This window comes from Podarcis melisellensis (assembly GCF_964234715.1).
Source record: "Podarcis melisellensis genome assembly, chromosome: 4".
Classification (NCBI taxonomy): Eukaryota; Metazoa; Chordata; class Lepidosauria; order Squamata; family Lacertidae; genus Podarcis; species Podarcis melisellensis.
In genome coordinates, this window is record NC_138531.1 from 91,304,306 (window position 1) to 91,328,600 (window position 24,295).

Below are 24,295 nucleotides of genomic sequence, written 5' to 3' on the forward strand. Positions count from 1 at the left end.
CCTGTAATAATCCACTAAAGAGGAAAGGACCCTATCTTATTGAATTGTTCAAATCAACATCACCTATCAGGTGTGTGGCCAGATCATCTCTCAGATCAGCTGATGCTCTCCAAGAAGAGTCCCTTCTGGGCTAAAAACGACTTGGAAGTTGGGTCCCAGATGGACTTTACTTGTGGATACCCAGGGCTGCTTCCTTGGTTTAGAGCTCTACAGTTCTCTAGAACTCTTGATCAACTTACCTCTTCATGGCTGATTTAAGAGTTCTCAAGAGTCCTGGGAGCAAAGGTTTTTTAACACACAACTCAGACAGATGAAGACTGAAGTCCCATCACTCCCAGGTTCACGGCGCCGCAGGGGAGGAAGACTCGGACGTTGCCTTCCTTCTCCCCCAAATCGATGCAACCCCTTCCTCGCACCCACACAAAACGAGGTTTGCAGATAGATGTCCTCCCCGCCCTGCCCTCCTCTCCAAAGCTCACTCTCTCTCTTGCAAAACCTGGCAACCGGAGAGGAGCGCAGCCGAGAGCTCCCTGCAGGTGTCACCGCGGAGCCCCCTCCTGCCCAGCTGCTGCTCTCACCCCTCGGCGCGATGGGGCTGGCGGGGAAAAAGTCCTACCCAAGGAGGAGGCAAGCCGGTACTTCGGCGCAGGCGCCCTGCGACTCAAGCCACCCCCTTCTGGCTGCAGCCGAGGAGCCGCCCCTCCCCACGACGCGCACCCCCCTCATGCGCTGCCCCCCGTGCCCACGCCCCTCCGTGCGCAAACAGAGGCTGCCTCCGCGCAGCTCCAGCGCGCGCGGGGCGGGGGCAGGATTTGCAAAAGGGGACAAGGCAATTTCCCCCTTCCTCAAGCAGTGAATTGGGGAGAGGGGCGGAGGAAAGAAAGGAGCCCTCTCTCTCCCGTTTTCCCAGGCCAAAAGGGACTTAAAAAAAAAGTCCGCCCCCACCCCATGGGGTTTTTTGTTCCCTCGAGGGGGAGAGAGAGATGCGTTCAGACGAAAGAGCGCGCCCAAGTTTCTCAAAAGTTTGGCCAGAGAAAGAGAGAGGGAGGCAGAAACTGCCTGCGAGTGAAGGATGCGTTGCGAGAGCTGGCAGACGCGCGCGGGAGAAAAGGAATGGCCTCTGGAAGAATGGCTCGGCTTCTGCGCCATGTACCGAGGCGGACCGTTCCTCCATCTCTCTCCATATTGTCGGCACTGACTGGCAGCTGCTGACCAGCATTCCAGACATTCCCAGCCCCGCCTGGAGGTGCCTCGGAATGAGCCTGGGACATTAGGCGCACTGCCACTGAAGTGCCCCCCTTCACACTGGAGGACCCTGAGGCAGGCAGGCAGAATCACAGAACTGGAAGGGACCCCAAGGGTCATCTAGTCCAGCCCCTGCAACGCAGGACTCTTTTGCCCATGGTGGGACTCGAACCTGCCACCCTGAGATTAAGCGCCTCATGTGCTGAGTTACAAGCATAATAATAATTCCGGCAAAGGCACAGTACAGTATTTGGTTTTGTATTCATTTATCTAGGCTGTGATGCTGCCTTCCCCAACCCGGCGCCCTCCAGATGTTTTGGACTACAGCTCCCATCATCCATGACCATTGTGGGTATTAACTGGTGCTAATGGGAGTTGGAGTCTGGAACTTCTGGAGGGTCCCTGGTCAAGGGAGCTCAATGGGGCTGTCTTCTGAGCAGACCCGCAGAGGGTTGCACTGTTAGCCAAGCAGTCGTTCAGTTACAAGATGAATACAGTGGTACCTCGGTTTAAGAACTTAATTCGTTCTGGAGGTCTGTTCTTAACCTGAAACTGTTCTTAACCTGAAACACCACTTTAGCTAATGGGGCCTCCTGCTGCCGCTGCGCCACCAGAGCACGATTTCTGTTCTCATCCTGAAGCAAAGTTCTTAACCCAAGGTAATATTTCTGGGTTAGCGGAGTCTGTAACCTGAAGCGTATCTAACCCGAAGCGTATGTAAACCAAGGTACCACTGTATTTGAAACTGCCAGGGTGTTTCTTTTATAAGAGGAAGCTTTGGACTAGGACATGAGAGACCTACAGTCATGGCTTTGCCCTGGCAACTGTAGCTTATTAAGAGTGTGCCTGCATGTCCCCAATCTCTCCTCTGTCCTTTTTATGTCTCCTCTCGTTCTGGGAGACCGGGGGTGAGGGGTTGGAAGAAGCTGGTCACCACAGGAGGGGGAGACACCCATGACTCTTCCCCAGCCTGACTCATCTCTGCCTCTTGACCTCCCTCCCACTCGCCTCCTTCAGCTTCTGCCTCTGATTCTGAACTTCTCTCTGCCACAGACTCTCCCAGCTCACTAAGCCCTTGGACTGCCTCAGCTTCCGACACCTCCTCTTCCCAATCTTCTCCCTCACTCATCGTCATCCCGCCACCAACCCTCTGGCCCTTGCGGGTTCCCTAGCTCAGGGGTCGGCAAAGTTTACCTTGCCTGGGCCGGTTCACTCCAGTGGAGATCCCTCTGTGGGCCGGATCACACGTGAGTGTGAGTGACCACAATTTCCAGCAAATAATAATAATAATAATAATAATAATAATAATAATAATAATAATAATAATTTATTTATACCCCGCCCATCTGGCTGGGTCCCCCCAGCCACTCTGGGCGGCTTCCAACAAAACACTAAAATACAATAACCTATTAAACATTAAACGCTTCCCTAAACAGGGCTGCCTTCAGATGTCTTCTAAAAGTTTGGTAGTTATTTTTCTCTTTGACATCTGGTGGGAGGGCGTTCCACAGGGCCGGTGCCACTACCGAGAAGGCCCTCTGCCTGGTTCCCTGTAACTTGGCTTCTCGCAGCGAGGGAACCGCCAGAAGGCCTTCAGAGCTGGACCTCAGAGTCCGGGCTGAACGATGGGGGTGGTGATGCTCCTTCAGGTATACTGGATCGAGGCCGTTTAGGGCTTTAAAGGTCAGCACCAACACTGCGCATCTGCACAGACACGATTTCCAGCATCTGAGCATGTGCAGACGCAATTTCCGGCACCACGGAAGTGAGTCCCTGCGCTGTGCTGCGCCAGTTTAGCGCAGCATGCGGGGACTCGCCAAGCAGGCGGCTCAGTTTGGGGGTGGCTCGTGGGCCGGTTAAATGACCCCCATGGGCTGCTTGTGGCCCATGGGCCTAGGTTGTTGACCCCTGCCCTAGCTGGTTCCTCCCACCATTCCTCTGTGATCCATGGCACTCTGACGGGTGGGGCAGTACCCCATTTGCCCAAACCCACAGCACCAGCCTCCACTGATTAAGCTAAGCATCTTCTCCCCCCCCCCTAAAAAATGATCTTTTCTCTGTCACAAGGACATCACAATTCCCCATGTTTGCATGGAATGGTGTAGATTTGGTCCTTACGAACGCAGCTATTGCTCTTGGCTGCCTGTAGCTTCCACCCACTCCCTCCCTCCTCACCGGGGAGTTTGAGCTCTCAATGCTGTGCTGTCTGGGCAAGTTAAACTGCTGGCTGCAGGGCCAAAGGCTGACGTCACTGGCTCCCCCGGGAGTGCTGTTGGGATGCCATTCCTTCAACAGCATTCAGACACCAGTTCAAGAGGAAGGGAACGGTTTTGCCGGTGCTCACCAAGGTTTTGTGTTTTCGGGGCACAATAATCCGTCTGCTGGTAGTGGCAAGCTGTCAGCGTTTTATAAAAAAATGAGAGCACACACACAAAATTAATCATTGCAAAGTCTAAGAGAGCACACTCACAGAAATTTCCTTTGCTTGGAAATCAATAGGATCTGAAAGCATTTTAACTTTGGATCATGCATTGGCATGCACAGAACCGGATTTAGGTTTGATGAGGCCCTAAGCTACTGAAGGTAATGGGGCCCTTTAGATGTCCAGCTGTCCTTTGTCAACAACAAATGGTTGCTTTTTTTGTGTTGAATATATGCTATATAGCAGCCTTTCTCAACCTGTGGGTCTCCAGATGTTGTTGAACTACAACTCCCATCACCCCTAGCTAGCAAGGCCAGAGCTCAGGGTTGATGGGAGTTGTAGTCCAACAACATCTGGGGATCCACAGTTTGAGAACCACTGCTATATGGTAATTTATGGACCTAATATGTATCTAAAGCCATTTGCACATAACAAATAGAAGCCTACACTACACAAAACACTGTTGCTGTCTGTAGGTTTTATTTTATTTGTCTTTCATCTTATATTTTGGAAATGTACATCCAGTGGTTTTTTTCCCCCTTTACATTTTTTGGGGGCCCCCAAGAGAGTGGCCCCCTAAGCTATAACTTGTTTAGCTTATACGTAAATCCGGCACTAGGCATGCATGACTAGGATCCATTCTAAGAAACCCCAAAATTGTTGCAGTTTTGAAATACTGTAAGGGGTTAAAGTTAGCCCAGTTCTGAAAGGTTCTGTCTGCCATTCTGATTCCAAACAGCATCCAAACATAGGTGGAAAACTGCTTCTTGATCTCTGTAACATTTGGGTAAAATCAGTATCATTTTAAAAGGTTCAGTTTGCCAACTTGTACCAAAAGGCATCCAGTTTTGCATTCAGAGATGGACAAAAAAACTATCATGCAAAATTTTGTTACAGTATTCTAAGAGGTATCCAAATGCATAGTGAACAAACAACTTTCCTTTTTAAAAAAGTATTTATTGATACTTATTCAAAGATACAAAAAAGTTCATACCCATTACTAAGTATCTTTTTATAAAACACTGAAATAAAATAACTACTTAATCTTAAAAAAGAACAGAGGCAATAAGAAGGAGGGAGGAAGGAAGAATAACAAAGATTAAATTTTTAAAAAAGAATTCTGGTTCTCTGTCCTGCAGCTAAATATAGTATTCACTCATTAAGATGCAACCATTCTATCTTCTGTATTAGCAACTTTCCAGAAAATATGATAGATGAATGACAGAATTGGAACAAATTTGAGGCAACATCTCTGATGGACAGCTATCGAGTCCAAACTGCAGGAAAGGGTGCCTGCAGGCTGTCACTATTTTGCATAAGGAATTCAAGCACAGCAGCAGAACTTTAGGTTTGTGCAGTTTAAGTGGATTAAAGGGCTTGGTTGCCCAGGTGCAACAAATCCACTTTTAAAAGGAATCAGACTTTTTTTGCAGTTAAAAAATTGCTGGGGAAATGTGTGGAAAAGTGTGTGATGAAGGAATGACTAACATGAAGATGTGCAAGCAAATTAAGAGGAAAGCCGGACAAAGGCTCAGAGCTTTATAACTGCCCCTCAAGCAAATCAGAATAAATGCTCAATAAAGTCCTGGATATAATCTAACCTCCGTGTAAGCTTTGTACAAGAAAACCAGAGCAAACACTCAATAAACAGGTTGTCTGTAGGGGGTCTGAAGTCAAACAGCTCCTTAGGGAGTTTCTCCTGGTGTTTAATCAAAATAGGATTCTTTGCTATTTCTATGCACCATGTCCTGTGAATCAATGAAAAAACCAGCCTGCTCCATCTTCTCTTTGCCTGCCCTTCAGATATTTGAAAACCTTTAATCTTCTTTCTCTTGGCTAACCATACCCAACTCTTTTAATAGTTCCTCAAAGGATTTGGTTTCCAGACAACACACCATCCTGGACACTTCCCAGTTTTTAATGTCCTTCCTAAAATGTGGCACCCAGAACATGTTCTCAATATAGTTTCAACATGGAAAAGGAGAAATGCAGAATTCATTGTCAATGTTGTCACAGACACTGGCCAATAGGTGTCTGACATCTGTGCAACTACAGCGTGTTACTGGTCCAAACTACAATGGATATGCTAGCTAGGAAAAAGGTGAGAATTGCATTGGTCCATCAAAAATTAAAATAATAATAATATATATAATGCAATTTAGTACAGTGGTACTTCTGGTTACATACTTAATTCGTTCCGGAGGTCCGTTCTCAACCTGAAACTGTTCTTAACCTGAAGCACCACTTTAGCTAATGGGGCCGCCGTGCCTCCGCCGCACGATTTCTGTTCTCATCCTGAAGCAAAGTTCTTAACCCAAGGTACTATTTCTGGGTTAGCAGAGTCTGTAACCTGAAGCGTATGTAACTTGAGGTACCACTGTACTAAGAAAATAGTATTCTCTCCTTTCTCCCAGCAACAGATCTATAAATGGACACAGAGTTCCTGCAACAACTGAGTTGAAAGGGTCATGTATCATGCTATAAAATACTTGTCTGGAAAGCAAAACTGTAAAAACCAGACAACTCTGGGATTATCTGAGTTCAGCAAAGTGGTTTAGTTTTCAAATAACACTGGCTATATGTCACACTTTACCACTATATGCGAGTCATTCCTGTCTGTCATTCCTGATTCAGGATGCAGCATATATTTGAGTGGGGTTTTTTCTCTCTCCCAAAGATCTAAGTCAAGCTTGGAACTTAAGCAGGAAGCTGCCCAGATTAATGTTCTGGCAAGTGCTGAAAAGTAAACAGGTAAATGGCATTGTTCTAAGCTGCCATCTTTGCTAGCGTGGAAAGAATCTGCCAGTGCAGATTGACAAATACTCACAAATCCCTCAAGTATCAATAGCCAGCTAATCTCCTCCACTGGGGCTAACAAGTTGGGTTTTGTCATGGTGGTACCGACGGCAGATGAATCACCAACTCATCCTAGACATCAACAAAGTGCCGTGTTCCATCTCAAGAATGAGCAGCTACAAGCCCTGGCTGAAACCACCAGCATCTCAAGACATGTGTCTCTAATATAAAGTCTTGCAGCTTACAGTGACTTGGCAACAAAGCTAATCAAAGCAGGAGACAAAAACAAGCACTATTGGGATGTATAGTGGGAGAGAAGATGTCTTGATTATGGAGATTTGGATTTCTGGGCCACGTTCCCCCTTCTTCTGCCACATCATAAGAATGTAACAGCCGAGTGGATCCATTGACTCCAGTATCCTCTCTTACAGTGGGCAAGGAAGACCCGAGCACATGGAGTGCTACTCAGAAGCATTAGGGGTGCCAACTATAGGGGGCTCTGGGTGCCTGAGCACCCACAAATTTTTTGTTGTGAGTGCTCAGCACCCACACCACAGGGCTCCTGATGCAGCTTCTGGTGCCTCAAGAAGCACCGGAAGTCATGCCCAAGGCCTCAGAGATGCTGTCTGAGGCCTTGCAAGACCTCAGAACCCGACTTCCAGTGGCACCGGAAGTCAGGTCCCAATGTGACCTCATGACGTCATGTGCAGGGCACCCATTACCTGGGGCCCATAAGTATCTTGGCTACTAGCCGCTGACAGCTGTATCCAGCCCTTTTTTCTGGGGGTACACGGGGTACACATACCCCTAAATGTTTTGTGGATCAAAGTTTGGTCTCATTGATGGGTAGTATTTCATTATGAGTAGGAAAATGAGAGTACCCGTAAACACACACACAACACACACACACACACAAAGCACACACACAAAGCACACACACAAAGCACACACACAAAGCACACACACACACACTGGCTGTATCCTCCACAAATTTGTCTAGCCCTCTTTTAAAGCCATCCAAAGTGGCCTTTGGTGACCTTTGGTCACCTAGATGATCTCCTATCATTCCATGGTGGACTTTTCAACCTTTATAGCAGGGATGGGGACTCTTAGGACCTGGAAGAGCCATAGGCAGCCAATCAGGCTTCTCTCTCCAGCCACTGGAACTCCCTAAAGCCACACCCTTCCTTTGATCACACACACCCCTCTCCAGGCCATACCCAACCTGGGCCCTGCTCTGTCCCCCTCTCTATTATTTTTGTGGGGGCTGGAATGTCTCCTTGGACTGTAATCATCTGTGCTGCTTGCTTAGAATGAATGTGTATTGTGTGTTGCATATGGAAACCTCTGACATCTGCATGGGTAGAATATAGCCTATGATTGACAGGTCATGTCTGTTGCTCCACTTGCTTGTGTCTTTGGACTTGCCTGCTACTGGCATGCAGGTCCCAGAAGGTTGCTAATCAAGGAAAGTGGCCTTCAAGATGAGAAAGGTTCCTCACCCCCTACTTTATAAGTTAAAGGGCTCCCCTTCTCTCTTCCGGATCGAGCCCGCAATGAGAAGGCAAGGGTGATGGCATTGTTGAGAAGGAAATTTGTTTCCAACCTACCTGTTGAATTATTTGTGCAAAGTCAATATACTTGGGGACAGCAGAACCACCAGCAAAAGCCAAACATCATAAAAGGCATGTAATTGCTGGATTAAAATGCTGTCGAAAGCAAGACAAAGGGGAATGGAAAAAGCTTCAAAGATACTCAGATGGAATCAAAACCCTGGGTAAGTGAAATTTCCCTTCAAAAAATGTCTCCGGGGATTTCAGCTGGGGTTCATTTGTTCTGAATCTGTTTCCAATAGATTGCTAATTGAGAAAAATGAACAAAAACCCACACTGGGCTGGATTCAACCAGCCGAAACCAGTGCAAGGGCTCCTGCTAATGCAATGGGACTTTCATTCCCCTGACTCCCTCCATGGGCTCCCAACCTCCCCCAAATTCACTCTGGAGGACCCCCAGGATGGCATGTGGGGAAGGAGAGGGGAGGGGGTTTCTCATTGCAAACAGATATGCTTGCATGGGTGGAATGGTGACATGGCTGCCCTGCAGCTCAGAGCATCTACTTTGCCTGCAGATGGTTCCAGGTTCAATTCCTGGCATCTCCAGGGAGGGCTGGGAGAGATCCCTCCCTGAAACCCAGGAGCGAGATGGATCTATATTCTGACTGAGTATAAGGCATCTTCCTCTTAGTGCGATGTTGAATTCCACCCATTATGACACTGCGAACAATACATAGAAATTACTGTTATCCTGATACGTATTATTTCTCACTCAAAGAAGTCTGCGTCTGTGAAGAAGTATGTCAAATTAATCCTGAGCACAAGATTTTTCGAAACCAGACAGTAATTGGACGTCGTTTTTTTAAAAAAGGCAACAGTTGTCTTTGCTCCTGTTAATAAGTCAACTGTTAGCTCCAAGTCAGTTCAGTCACATGTCTGAATTAACAAAGAAGTATATTTTTAAAAATTCAGCGGGATTTGAGAGTCTTGTCATCTCATGGATGACTTTTAGGAAACTTATCCAATCTCTCTCTCTCTCTCTCTCTCTCTCTCTGTCTCTCTCTCTCTCTCTCATAGCAAACACAGGCAATGGATGGTTTTGCAGTCCAAACAAGGCTGTTAAGGAACACGAGGGAGGTTTCAGCATGTGTCTAGTTTCTGGCAGGTTTATTTAAAAAAGAGACACAGAAAAGACACAGAAAAATGGGCAGGGAAGAAGAAAAAGAGTTTGGATTTGATATCCTGCTTTATCACTACCCGAAGGAGTCTCAAAGCGGCTAACATTCTCCTTTCCCTTCCTCCCCCACAACAAACACTCTATGAGGTGAGTGGGGCTGAGAGACTTCAAAGAAATGTGACTAGCCCAAGGTCACCCAGCAACTGCATGTGGAGGAGCGGAGACGCGAACCCAGTTCCCCAGATTACAAGTCCACCGTTCTTAACCACTATACCACACTGGCTCTCCACAGGGAGGCAAGGAGCAGGACTTCTGTTCCCTGAGCCCATCTAAATGTGGCGTGCCTTGATGGCACTCAAAAATGTGTGCTCCTTCCCTCATGAAACTATGTGAGATCAGGCCATGCTAGATCATTTATAGAGCATTTAATTGTTTATGAATAAAAGCATTGCCATATTGTAAAATATCAGGGCAGTGCACAACATAAAAAATGCAAAATACCATTAAAACAGTAGGGATAATAATCAAAGTCATTGGCTAGCCAAAGAAATAAAATAAATAAATAAATAGCTACACAGGCCTTTTGACATTTTAGGAAGTTCCTCAAGTAATGCCTGGAAGTCAAAAGGGAAGGTGCCTGCGAATCTCTGGCAGATGAGAATTTGACAGCATGGAATTGGCAATGCTAAATATCTGACTTTTGGATGAAGCCAGCTGGGCCTCTGTAACAAGAGTAAGAGTGCTTCTCTGTAAGATCTCAGAGATCAAGCAGGGATAGATAAGGGCTTGTGCCATCTTTGTGTCTCAGTCCCAAGTTGTTCAGATCCTTGAACCTGGCCGCGTAGGCAGTGCAGATGTTTCAGTGGAGACACCCCATGATGTCAGCTGTCTGTCTACTTCAGCAAGTCAAGCTGCAGCATTCAGCACCTGCTAGAGCAGGGGTCAGCAACCTTTGTCAGCCGTGGGCCAGTCCACTGTCCCTCAGACCTTGTGTGGGGCCAGACTATTTTTTTTCGGGGGGGTGAACGAATTCCTATGCCCCACAACTAACCCAGAGACATTTTTTTTAAAAAAAATATTTTAATTTTACCAACAACCAAAACACAACAGTGACACCCCCCAGGCAGGCTGATACATTGAGTACACTTAATCAATAATAACATATTCAATTCAATCATAAGTACAATTCTATATACATTAACACTCCTCCCTCCACATGGTTATTTAACTTTTAACATTTTAATTGCTCCAAATTGTTCAATCCTACCCAGATAATTCAATATCTTCTCAATCCAATCCTCCTCTTTCTCACTGACCTTACACCCTTCTGTGTATCTTCACAATTAGATATTCAAAAATTATAATATTATTCAATTTTTTCCTTCATTGGTTCACCCCTAGCTCTTCTGTGTTTTTCCAGTTACTCACTATAACCTGTCTGGCTGCAATTACCATCAATTTTACCCATTTACATTCCTCTTTTGTTTTTAACTCGGTGCTACTCAGACTAATAAGAACCATTAATTTAGATATTTCCACCTTCCTACCCAGGCAGGCCCCACTAATAACCCAGAGATGCATTTTAAATAAAAGGACACATTCTACTCATGTAAAAACACCAGGCAGGCCCCACAAATAACCCAGAGATTTTAAATAAAAGCACACATTCTACTCATGTAAAAACACGCTGATTTCCGGACTGTCCCACGGGCCTTAGGTTGCCTACCCCTGTGCGAGAGCTTCTGGAGCAGACCCAAGGCCAACCCCAAAGGGAGCGCATTGCGGTAGCTTACCCATGCATGGGCTGCAGTGGCCACGTGGCCCCAATCCTGACAGGGCCATAGCTGGCATACCAGACAAAGCTAGCAAAAGGCCACCCTCCATGACTGCATGTGCGACTTGACTACATCCAATGTCATCTCGCCATATCAGATGACTGATAGGAACACTGTTTACCCACGGGAAGGAAACAGGAGCAGCGAGAAACCATCATGTGTTATAAGGCGTCAACAAGGACCAGCCTTAGTACTGATAAGCATTGTATATTGACACAGAGAATTACAACATGTTGTTCTGATCATGAGGCATGGCTACTCATTCTGATAATGCAGTAAAAGTGACTGGCCCATTTGTATGGGGGTGGGGAACCTTTTCAGCCCGACAGGCCAGATTTTAATCTCCCCAACCCAATGGGCCAGTTTTGGACCACCCATCTGTCAAAGTTGGTCTGCTGTTGGTTCCACTATCTAACAGTTCTTACCTTCAGAAAGTTCTGCCTAAACTTTCTTGTAACTTGAAGCCATTGGTTCGGGTCCTACAAGATTGTTCCCTCTTCCATGTAGCAGCCCTTGAGATATTTGAAGATGGTTGTCATATCTCCTCTCAGTCTCAACTTTTCCAGGTTAAACATACCCAACTCCCGCAACCATTCCTCATAAGGCTTGGTTTCCAGACCCTTGATCATCTTGGTTGCCTTCCTCTGCACGCATTCCAATATGTCAACATCCTTCTTTAAGTTGTTTTATTATGCTCAATGACCAGTATCAAGATAAAAACACCAAATACAAAATTTAAAAGCTCAGAACAAAATAAAATAGTATGAAATCACATATACATAAACAAGCAGTTATCTGTCAGTTATCTGCCATCCGTTGATATATTATACTACTCCTGGGTGCTAGTCAATATGTTGTATGTAAATTTTATCTTGATACTGGTCATTAACCATAATAAAACAGCTATACTATACTATAGTTACCTGCAGGGACCTTGCTAGCTCACCCACATCCTGCAGAAAGGGGGAGTAAATGGTTTTGTAAAGGTAAAGGGACCCCTGACCATTAGGTACACTCGTGGCTGTGGGGTTGTGGTGCTCATCTTGCTTTATTGGCCGAGGGAGCTGGCGTACAGCTTCCGGGTCATGTGGCCAGCATGACTAAGCCTCTTCTGGCGAACCAGTGCACGGAAACGCTGTTTACCTTCCTGCCGGAGCGGTATCTATTTATCTACTTGCACTTTGACGTGCTTTTGAACTGCTAGGTTGGCAGGAGCAGGGACCGAGCAATGGGAGCTCACCCCATTGCAGGGATTCGAACCACCAACCTTCTGATCGGCAAGTCCTAGGCTCTGTGGTTTAACCCACAGTGCCACCCGTGTCCCAAATGGTTTGTAGCACCTGCTAAAAGCATTTTAGTTTAGACAAACCTGTAGAATGTTTGATCTGTTTCTAAACTTAGCGTTGATTTTAAGTATTTTTGAATGTTTTTAGTTGTGTCACCACCAGCCATACTTCTGATGTTAACAGGACTGAGAGAAGGTGCTCACCCAAAGATCTTAGCACACAGGCAGCTTTGTATAGTGAGATATGATCTTTCAAGGAGCCTGGGACAGAGTCATATAATATAATACATACAAGTACAACCATAAAGTCATTAATAAAAGCCATCAATAAAACTAGCAAACGTCCCCCTCCCCCAAAAATACTAAGGGTGCAATCCTAACCCCATATACCTGGGAGTGAGCCCCACTGAATTCAATAGAACAAGAATGTGGAGAATTTTGACTGGAAACTTTGGTGGGGCTTTTTAATTTGGCTCCTGACTTTCACTCAATGCTCTCTATAGCTCATCCATGACAGGTAGGTCACCACCAAACCATAGAACAGCATCTTCCAGGGAGTCCTGCTGGGGATTTGTTAATGCATTAACAGATAAGAAATACTTGCTCTCTTGTCGAGGAGGCAGAAGGGGGGACAACTTCTGAAGCCATTCAAAAACATAGCAATACAGATTCCAAGGCAGAGAACTCACTGTTCAAATCCCCAGCGGCATCAACGGAGTGATGTCATTTAAGCACTGAGAAATGCAAGGGTTCAGATGAGTGTTAGCGCTGCCAGAGCAAAGTCTGTTCTGTCTCTGGAGCTGTCCGAGGTGCTGCAGAAGCATGACGGCGAGAAAATGATTTTAAGTATTTTTGAATGATTTAAATTGTTTTTACTAGTGGGGGGGTTGTAAACCGCTTTGAGGTTTTTTGTTTTGAAAGTCAATAAATGTTGCAAGCCACCTTGAATCCCAACTTGGGAGAATGACGGGATATAAATACAGTAAATAAACACATTATATATTTATATTTGTAGGCCATCTTGGGGCTTCTGCCGTTACAGAAGAACATAAGAAGAGGCTTGCTGGATCAGGATCAGGAGTCAGGGCTGACCTACTGCTGAGTCCAGCTCCTGATATAACATCAGTTGCTCATCTTCCCCAGCATCCTGCCCTCACAGTGGCCAACCAGATGCCTGTGGGAAACCCAGAAGCAGGATTCAAGCACAGGAACACTTTCACCCCTTGTGGTTTCCAGCAACTGATCTTCAGAAGCATTGCTGCCTCTTTAACATATACACAATGTCACCGTTTCTCTTATTTTTATCCCGTTTTCCATGGAGTTGCTGTTTCTCCCCTTCTGCTGCACCCTAAAAGGTAAAGGTAAAGGTACCCCTGCCCGTACGGGCCAGTCTTGACAGACTCTGGGGTTGTGCGCCCATCTCACTTAAGAGGCCAGGGGCCAGCGCTGTCCGGAGACACTTCCGGGTCACGTGGCCAGTGTGACATCGCTGCTCTGGCGAGCCAGAGCTGCACACGGAAACGCCGTTTACCTTCCCGCTGGTAAGCGGTCCCTATTTATCTACTTGCACCCGGAGGTGCTTTCGAACTGCTAGGTTGGCAGGCGCTGGGACCGAGCAGCGGGAGCGCACCCCGCCGCAGGGATTCGAACCGCCGACCTTTCGATCAGCAAGTCCTAGGCGCTGAGGCTTTAACCCACAGCGCCACCTGTGTCTGCTGCACCCTACCTTCTATCTATTACGGTACATCATAACTACAGTAGTATAATCTTACTACTTCTGTTGGTCATAACTCAAATCCTGCTCACAAGTTCATCATAATGCAATATTTCTTTAAATAAGGTAAAGGGTAAAGGGACCCTTGACCATTAGGTCCAGTCGTGACCGACTCTGGGGAGTCGGCGTACAGCTCGAGGGAGCCGGCGTACAGCTTCCGGGTCATGTGGCCAGCATGACTAAGCCACTTCTGGCGAACCAGAGCAGCGCACGGGAACACCGTTTACCTTCCCGCCGGAGCAGTACCTATTTATCTACTTGCATTTTGACATGCTTTTGAACTGCTAGGCTGGCAGGAGCAGGGACCAAGCAACGGGAGCTCACCCTGTCACGGGGATTCGAACCGCCAACCTTCTGATTGGCAAGTCCTAGGCTTTGTGGTTTAACCCACAGCGTCACCCACGCCCCCCTGCTGCATCCTACCTTCCATCTATTAAATCATAACCACAGTATTATAATCTAATTACTTTTGTTGGTCATAACTTAAATCCTGCTCACAAATTCACCATACTGCAATATTTCTTTAAATAGTCCCCCCCCAAAAAAATGCATCTGTTCTGGCAGCCATCACCTTAAGGGGGGCCTAGGTGCATTTAAATATGAGTAAATCAGTTGAGAATCCTTCTGGCAGGGGGGAAGACTTGGACATAACAAAGAAAGAGAACAGGTTGCAAAGTTTACTTGTTATGTGAAATATGTTATGTGAAATAACTTAGTGAAATATGGCAAGAGGGAGGGGTTGTGTTTGACCGCCGTGGTGAAAACAGCCCATACTGTGGCATAAGCTGTCTTAGACCAGAACTTTGTGCATCTAAGCAAATTAATGCCTCAATAAATCTGTTTGTCTTTATGGTACTGCAAGACACATTGTTCTGATTAGCGACATAAATTCCTCGAATACTTACCTCCGTGAAATGTCCCAGGTCAACATCACCATGGCCGTTCTTTCCCACATTAAGATCGGGGCTGAGAGGGGTGGGGATAAATTCAACCCAAATGTTTATTCACTGGGAAATCAAAAGCACATCACAGTTTATTCTCAAATAATTTTATGACCAATAAAACTCTGCAGGCACCAAAACGCCGTCGAATGTAAATAACTCATCATTGTGAATAAACACATTATTCAGTTGGCACTCGACAAACGAGCAAGAATGCTTCACTTGCTGCCAGGGAGACAGCTTTTCCCAAGCTGGTGCCCTCCAGATGTTTTGGACTACAACTCGGCCTGGATAGCTCAGTTGGTTAGAGCATGATGCTGATAACGCCAAGGTTGCAGGTTCGATCCCCATGTGGGACAGCTGCATTGCAGAGGGTTGGACTAGATGATCCTCAGGGTCCCTTTTAGCTCTACAATTCTATGATTCCGTCAGCACAGGGGCTGATAGGAGTTGTAGTCCAGAACATTTAGAGGGTGCCAGTTTGAGGAAGCCTGAGCTGAGAGAATCCAGCTGAATCACTCACCCAAATTTCCTAGCCTGGTGCCAATGAGCATGGCAGAATTTCTACACCCATTTCTCAAAAGAAAGCAAAAACAGTTGAGAATAATTTCACAATTGGCCATGGCATCAAAACAAGTATGGCACATGTTCATTTCCAGCCATGCCTCCTGCTCAATTTGTTATAATAATATGGCATGGCCAGACTATTGGACGCATGGGACAATTGTCCCAGAGCTCCAATTCTGGGCTATGAACTGCACTGCTGTTTCAAGAAGAGACAGCTGGTGTGCCGTGACAGTTTTATCTGTATTCTTCCCCCAACTTCCTGATCTACTCAGACTTTATCATTGCTTGTCTCCAGCCTAGTTCCTAGCAACACACTATATGGCAGGAAACCTATAACCACAATGCGAGCACTAAGGCCTAAATCCAATACAGAGTTATGATTGCAAACACCCATTGAAATTAATGGGGTGAAGCATGTCGAATTCTGTGCTGGCCTAAAGTTATTGCTGAACAGCCAAGAGAGCTGTTGGAGGGAGGGGGGGATACCCTGTGGGAAGCAAGGGCAAGTGGAAACATTCAGTTACTTGGACCCTGTCAGTGCAAAGTTCCTAAAACGCCCAAAAGAGGATATTTTCACATTTGCATCTGGTGATACCTTTTCCCTAAATGTATTCTAACCAAATTACTATGTTAAGAAGAAGAAGAAGAAGAAGAAGAAGAAGAAGAAGAAGAAGAAGAAGAAGAAGAGAAGAAGAGTTTGGATTTGATATCCCGCTTTATCACTACCCTAAGGAGTCTCAAAGCGGCTCACATTCTCCTTTCCCTTCCTTCCCCACAACAAACACTCTGTGAGGTGAGTGGGGCTGAGAGACTTCAGAGAAGCGTACTGGCCCAAGGTCACCCAGCAGCTGCATGTGGAGGAGCGGGGAAGCGAACCCGGTTCCCCAGATTATGAGACTACCGCTCTTAACCACTACACCACACTGGCTCTTGAAGGGTTAGGGTTCTAGCCTAACCTTCTCCCTGACAAGCTACTTTACTACATGCAGGGAATTAGTTTCACTGTGGAGAAACATTCCAGCATGCAACACCTTCATTCTGAAGGACGGTGCCATGTAATATTTCTGAATTCGCTTCCTACAACTGCAGATGTACAATGTGCTGCCATCTGCCTTATTGCAGGGCAGATTCGAGGGTAAACCATACGCAGAACAAGTCTGCCCCTGCGGTTTGATGGAGGTAGAAACTGTCTCTCATGCCTTGTTACGCTGGCATTTCTACGGGGATACACACTTGGTATTTATTACCCCTGCTATGCAAAAATCTCCAAATGAATCCGAACTTCAATGTCTAAAATCCCTGGTAGAGGACAAGGACCCCGAGATCACGTTAAGGGTAGCCAAATTCTGTGCAATTGCCATAAAACTTAGGGAACAAGCTGTGCTATCATAATGATTAAGGTTTTAAATGATAATTTTAGGTTATATGTTAGTGACTAAGTTTTAATTTAAATATTTTTTAACTGTTGCTATATCTGCATTGTCCCTGTTATAGCTAATTGCAAATTCAAATGTATCCCTATCTTTTTTTATGACTTCCTTGATATTGTATGTGGGCTGGAACTGGTCTGTGACCGAAATAATAAAATTCAATTCAATTCAACTGCAGATATAGGGAACTGGATGTAATCATCCAGTATCTATGATCTTCAAGGGCTTCTACCCCTTCTACCCTGGCCATCTATAGCTGGTGGAGATGCCCGTTGCTGTTTTTCTAAATGTGTAAATAAGGGATGGGGAATGGGAATGAACCTGTGGTTCTGAAGATGTTGCTAGGCTACAACTCCCACCATCCCTGACCATTGACCATGCTAACTGGGTGTGTAGAAATGCCATCAGTAGCATACTGTGGATGGGGCGTTTTGACGGCAAATGCCAATCGTATTTTCCTGCCTCATTTCCATTTCTGTTTGCAGAAGGACATGTGAATTGAAGCAATTACTGGTTTTGTTGTTGTTTAGTCGTTTAGTCGAGTCCAACTCTTCGTGACCCCATGGACACAGACACAGTGGAAGTGAGGAACAGGTTTAAGGATTTAGATTTGGTGGACAGAGTGCCTGAAGAACTATGGATGGAGGCTCGTAACATTATACAGGAGGCAGCAACGAAAACCATCCCAAAGAAAAGGAAATGCAAGAAAGCAAAGTGGTTGTCCAACGAGGCCTTACAAATAGCGGGAGAGAGACGGCAAGCAAAATGCAAGGGAGATAATGAAAGATACAGGAAATTGAATGCAGACATCCGAAGAATAGCAAGGAGAGAAAAGAGGGCCTTCTTAAACGAGCAATGCAAAGAAATAGAGGAAAACAACAGAATGGGAAAAACCAGAGATCTGTTCAAGAAAATTGGAGATATGAAAGGAACATTTCGTGCAAAGATTACCATGATAAAGGACAAAAGTGGTAAGGACCTAACAGAAGCAGAAGACATCAAGAAGAGGTGGCAAGAATACACAGAGGAATTATACCAGAAAAATAGGGATGTCCCAGACAGTGTGGTTGCTGACCTTGAGCCAGACATCCTGGAGAGTGAAGTCAAACGGGCCTTAGAAAGCACTGCTAATAACAATTATTGGTCCCTTTCCCATTTTGACAGAATTCTCTCACATCCCTGTAGCAGAGTGAAAGCAGATCAAATAGAGTTTCCCTTGCAGTGGTAAAACCTGCACGCACTGCTCAAGGGAGGCATTCAGCCAAATAAACCTTTCCCTTACATCAGAGAATAGGTTCTCTCCTGAGAACCTATTTATTGAGCATTCAACCAGCTTTGCTTGTACAAAGCTCCCATGGAGGCCAGATTATATCAGGTCCTTATTGAGAATTCATTGTTTTGTTTACAGGGAGGTTATACAACAATATCTATTCATCTTGATTTGCTATTCATCTTCCTGTTGGTCAGTCATTCATCCTCCACTTTTCAATGCATCTCCTCACTTTCCTAACAGCAAAAAGTCATTTTCTTTTTTTAAAGTGGATTTGTTGCAAAGCATAGAGTGCTTTAATTGACTTTATTTGTGCAAACCTAGATTTCCCACTACGTGCTTCAATTATTCCTGCAAAATATCGACAGGTATCTTCATGGTTGGATTTCTGTAAAACAGAAAAGCTAACCTGTGGCTCTCTAGATGTTGCTAGACTTCAACTCCCATTAGTCACAGTCAGCATAGCCAGCGGCCAGGGATTCTGGGAGGTGTAGTCCATTAACATCTGGAGGGCCACAGGCTAGCCCTCCCGTGCTCCACTGTAAAGCAATATAGTGGTACCTCAGGTTAATAACTTAATTCGTTCTGGAGGTCTGTTCTTAACCTGAAACGGTTCTTAACCTGAAGCACCATTTTAGCTAATGGGGCCTCCCGCTGCCGCCATGCTGCCACCGCACAATTTCTGTTCTCATCCTGAAGCAAAGTTCTTAACCCGAGGTAATATTTCTGGGTTAGCGGAGTCTGTAACCTGAAGCGTATGTGTCCTGAGGTACCACTGTATCCTAAAACATTGTTTCCCAAACTTGGGTCCCCAGCTGTTTTCAGACTCCAATTCCCATCATACCTGACTGCTGGTCTTGCTAGCTAGGGATGATGGGAGCTGTAGTCAAAAACCAGCCAGAGACCCATGTTTGGGGAACACTGTTCTAGAACTTGTGACACCCCTTTCTCATGAGATGGCACAGTCCCTCATCGACAAACCTTCTGTTTTGCTTTTGGGGGTCAGAGGGAGAGAGTTGTCAAGACTGTGGTAGACCTCACTTGATGGCCAGCGGGCTGAATTCTTTTTTGCTGGGTCAGAAACGCAGGCCTGTACTGTATATGTCCCAGTTAGTGCAGAACCGCCACCAGAAACATGTCACCGCAAACACACAAATCACTCCCAGCAAGTCAACCCCACCTTGAAGCGTTCCTCAGACCTGGCATGGAGGCAGCGCTTGGAATGAGGGCTGGACAGCTTCCACTTATGATTTAAGGCTTGCTTCGGTTAAATGTTAACAAGCAGCTCACGATGGGACTTTCCGAGCGCAGCCAGCGGAAGAGTTGATCCAAGAGTCAAGCGAACAAGAGACTCTGAGAGAGGGCGATCTGGAGCTACAGAGCCAAGCCACTGGAGCTGATAATATCTTCTGTAAAGGAGAAAGGGAACAACAAGGCTATTAAGAAAACAAGTCAAGCATTTCCTTTTCAGTTCCGTAGCTGCCGGGGCAGGTGTCAGCCTCCTGCTCTCTTTCTTGAAGACAGGCACACTGACTTAATTGTGTGCCTTCCCTTTAAATACAGCCCAGTATCACTCCCTGTTTCCCTCCATAGACTAGAAAAAGCCCTGCTGCAGGCCTGTATTTAGAGCCCTGCCAGTGGTGTGTTTCACTCTTTATTTTTTAAATATAGAACACCTGCTCTTTACTTACTTTAATGTTCAACATCTGCCCCGCTAGCTTGTTTTCTCTTTGGTTGTTTATTGACTCTATATTAAGAAAAAAAGGGCCCTATCATTGCACCCCGTCCTTTTACCCAAAATGCTGCCAGAGAAACTTACAAAAATCAGCAGTAAGACATTGGGAAATGATTAATAGTGAATTGAAAAAAATGTTCAAAACTACCTTCTCCCCAAAAACCCAGAGTCCTTTTTGTTGGGGATAACACAGACTGAAATTCCCAGGTATCAGAAAAGGTTATTTAGGGATGCAACAACAACAACAACAACAATTTATTATTTATACCCCGCCCATCTGGCTGGGCCTCCCCAGCCACTCTGGGCGGCTTCCATAAACCAAAAATACAGTAAAATATCACATGTTAAAAACTTCCCTGAACAGGGCTGCCTTAAGATGTCTTCTGAATGTCAGATAGTTGTTTATCGCTTTGACATCTGCTGGAAGGGTGTTCCACAGGGCGGGCGCCACTACCGAGAAGGCCCTCTGCCTGGTTCCCTGTAGCTTTGCTTCTCGCAATGAGGGAACCGCCAGAAGGCCCTCGGCGCTGGACCTCAGCGTCCGGGCAGAATGACTGCGGCCCATGTTTTGTTAGTCCAAAAATGGAAAGTGAGCGAGGTCCCAACTAAAGAGAATTGGCAACTTAAGTGGACAGAATATGTACAACTTTCAGATTTAACATATAAAATAAGAGAAGCAAGAAAAGCATGTGTTTAAAGAAGATTGGATAACATTTATTGAATATGTGGAAAATAATTGTATGCAGATGAAAAAGCTGGCAGCATTAAGATAAGTTCAACAAGTAAAGAATTTTTGATGGATGTAAAAGTGGAAAACTGATCTGAATGGTTATATTAACATATGCAGAGATGGCTAGCTCTTGTTTGTTCTTAGCTACCAGCACAGCAACTTGCAAAGCCTTCTGGGAAATCCAATCAGGCTTTGCACCTGAAGCCCTATCCTTTTAGAAGTGCTGGCTTGGGTCTCAAAGCTGACCTTGTTTGTCTTACTCTCTCCATCCCTACCCATGAATCCCTTCAGGCAACCAGACCTGCCTCGTCTCTTTCTCTGTCCGTTTGGTTACCCTTGTTGGAGAGGTGGAATTGAATCCAGTAGGGCTGGCTGACAGGAGTTCCGGCCTTGGATTGCTTTTCTTGGAGTTCCTGGGATATCCTGCTGTAAAAATGGCTAACTTTGGATGGAAACTGCAGTATATATGGAAGTTTTGGGTGCTGTCCCTGGAACAAACTCTTGCTCTGAGGCTAATTCTTGCCAGCATGCCTCAGAAAGAGGACTCCCTTGACGGGCCGGATAATTGTCCATGAATGTAAGCAGTTTTGAAACACATCTATATAGCACACTGAGAGTAAAGTTGAAACACCCCAGTCCTGAGAACCAACGTACCAAAGTCAAGCTGTTTGTGGCTTCTGATGTAAGAGATAGGAACGTGCATTCTTTTCTGAAAAATGTGACTAAGGTCCATCTGGTTCAGTTTTCATGTGTTCTGAAGCAAATGTCACAAGTAAAAGGAGTGGGTAGTTTCATACCCTCCAACATGTTGGAGCAAAACGCCCGGATGCCATCTTCTGAGGGTCACATGAGTCACATGACCCACGCAAGACTGAGGCCCTGAAAAAAGTGCTTTTTTGCGGTACGGAGCCCCAAAAGGTACGTTTCGGGGCACTTTGCTAAATCGCAGCCCCGAAAAAGTGTTGTTGTTTTTCAGGGCAAGATCACAGCGTGAAATTGTGTGAGTTTGCAGCACCCCAAGTGGCTGTCATGCTGTCACAGGAAATAATGGGATGTCTTACTGGGACAGCTGAGGGGTGCATCTGTACCTAGGGCCAGGGCAAATAGGGCCAGGGCCTTTTCAGTACTGGCCCCGACTTGGTGGAATGCTATGTCACAAGAGACTAAGGCCCTGCGGGACTTGATATCTTTCTGCAGGGCCTGCAAGACAGAGCTGTTCTGCCTGGCCTTTGGTTTGGACTCAGTCTGTCCTTTATGTTTCCCTCCCCTTATGGTTTTCATCTATGGGCTACTTTTAAAATGAGGCTGCATTTTAAATTGCATCTTAACCTGTATTATAAATTGGGTTTTCCCCCCTATTATGTTTTTACTGTAATTTTACTGGTGTTAGCCAACCTGAGCCCAGCTCTGGCCTGGGAGGGCGGGGTAATAATAATAATAATAATAATATATTGGAGGAAGAGCCTTAACAACATAAGATGAGCCTGCTGGTCAAAGCCCCATCTAGTCCCACATCCTATTTTCACTATGGCTGTGGGAAACCTTTCAAACAGAACTTGAGTGCCTTAGCAATCTCTGCACTTGCGATCCCTTGTAACTGGTTTACAGGGGCCATAAAGCCTTGGATCGTGGAGGCAGAACATCTCCACTGTCCCTGTCACACAGAATGAATTTCCTGCTGCACAGCTGTACATTCAGGGAGTCTAGATAAACATGCGCGGGTCATGCCACAGAGGCTGGGAAGATTTGGGGTTAGGGAAGGGGGTCTTCTTTGTTTTTGACCTGGATCACCACAGCCAGGTGCTGAACAAAGTGGTCCAGCTGGGTGGATGAAAGTTAAGAGTCAAGGCCTCTGAGATCAACTTCTTATATTCCCCTTTGCAAGGAAACGATGGCGAATCTAGGCCTGAAAGTTTCCAGTCCCACCCCACCCCCCATCCATTTCACATCCTTACATATGTTACAAGCATCTAAAATATGCCTCTTGATCACCAAAGGCTTAATTTATTAAAATACTTGTATGGGAAGAAAATCATAAGTACAAGTCGTTTTCATTTAAAAATAACCCAGTATGACCCAGTGTAGGACAGACAAACTGTTCTACTGTTTAATACCCTCTGAACTTCAGGCTGATGTGATTCATAATTTAGGCATCTTGGCCACAGTCCAGTGCATATAAGCCTCATGAAGTTTAATGTCATGGATGCCAGTGAATGAATGAAGCACCTTTCGCCCTGAGGCTCCTAGAAGCTGTCAAGATGCATCAGCAGCCACACCCCGGGAATGGCTTCAACTGGCCAGCTAAACCAAGTGAGATTAGTTGATGGTTCACAAACCCTTGGTGAGTTGGGGACTAGGTAAAGGGTAAAGGGACCCCTGACCATTAGGTCCAGTCGTTACCGACTCTGGGGTTGCGGCGCTCATCTCGCTTTGTTGGCCGAGGGAGCCGGCGTACAGCTTCCGGGTCATGTGGCCAGCATGACTAAGCTGCTTCTGGCGAACCAGAGCAGCGCACGGAAACGCCGTTTAACTTCCCACTAGAGTGGTACCTATTTATCTACTTGCACTTTGACGTGCTTTTGAACTGGTAGGTTGGCAGGAGCAGGGACCGAGCAAGGGGAGCTCACCCCGTCATGGGGATTCGAACCGCCAACCTTCTGATCAGCAAGTCCTAGGCTCTGTGGTTTAACCCACAGCACCACCCACGTCCCTTGAGTTGGAGACTAGCCCTGCATATAAAGCCAGGCTCCAGTGGTTTGAGCAGACAAGATCAATGGTGGATCCAATGGTGAAGAAGGCAGTTTCTGCACATGTTGTGGAGGGAAGTGAGGGGAAGATGGGGTTGTTAACCTGGGAAGGTAGCCAGCCCATCTAGGAGAAGGGAAATTTTAGTCCTACACCTCCACCGCCTTGTGTGATATCTTCGGGAAAAGAAAAGACTAAGGAGGAAACCATACAGAAATCTGGGGTGGAGTTCCTAAGGTGGTTGGATGGTGTCTTGTACGCCTCCTTCCAGCAACTCCTGTAGCCAAGCTGGTGCCAAACATCTTGCTCTGCTTTCCTTTGGACCATACCAGCGAGGTGGTGGGGATGTCTTGGCATCTTGGCATCCCAGGACCTCCATCAACACTGCCCAGGCTTGTGCCCTGCGGAGGTCACTTTGTTGTTGCTAATGCAGCAAAAACAACGTGGATGGCAGCAGTTACGAGTCACTGGTCCAGACCTCCTTACTTGTAGGGTTCACATGGTGGAATGGGAAGAACTAAGGCTTGATAGACCCTTCCTCTTAATGTGAGGGTGGGCAACCTAGCTAAGTCTGGCAGGACAGCTTACTCTATGGTCTTAACCCCTTCATGCATTAACTAGACTTAAGCTAATTGGTTAAATGAGGTTGCTTATTTCGCAAGTTTTTTCAGTCTTCCAGTCTTAGATTGTGTCTTTCACATTTCTGCAGGACAGGAGTTTGTGGTTCTTCTTTAAAAAGAGAAAGGAGTTCATGTCGGTGTGCTTGCACTGTGCTGATCTCACTGTCGCC

The 24,295-nt window shown here is 46.0% G+C and overlaps 1 protein-coding gene across 3 annotated transcripts in view; it reads right to left on the minus strand.

Moving 5' to 3' along the window:
* The window catches only part of PRSS23 (serine protease 23), a 29,597-nt gene extending 18,567 nt beyond the window's left edge, over nt 1–11,030 (minus strand). Inside the window, exon 1 of one of the 3 annotated variants that reach the window (XM_081909994.1) lies at nt 10,987–11,030. In XM_081909994.1, the coding sequence (XP_081766120.1) occupies nt 10,987–10,994 (8 nt within the window). In that variant the 5' untranslated portion in view covers nt 10,995–11,030. Of the gene's footprint in view, nt 1–63; nt 87–239; nt 247–10,986 lie in introns of those variants that run through there. The other 2 variants (XM_081909996.1, XM_081909995.1) reach the window with 2 other exon arrangements.
* Between the last annotated feature and the right edge of the window lie 13,265 nt (nt 11,031–24,295).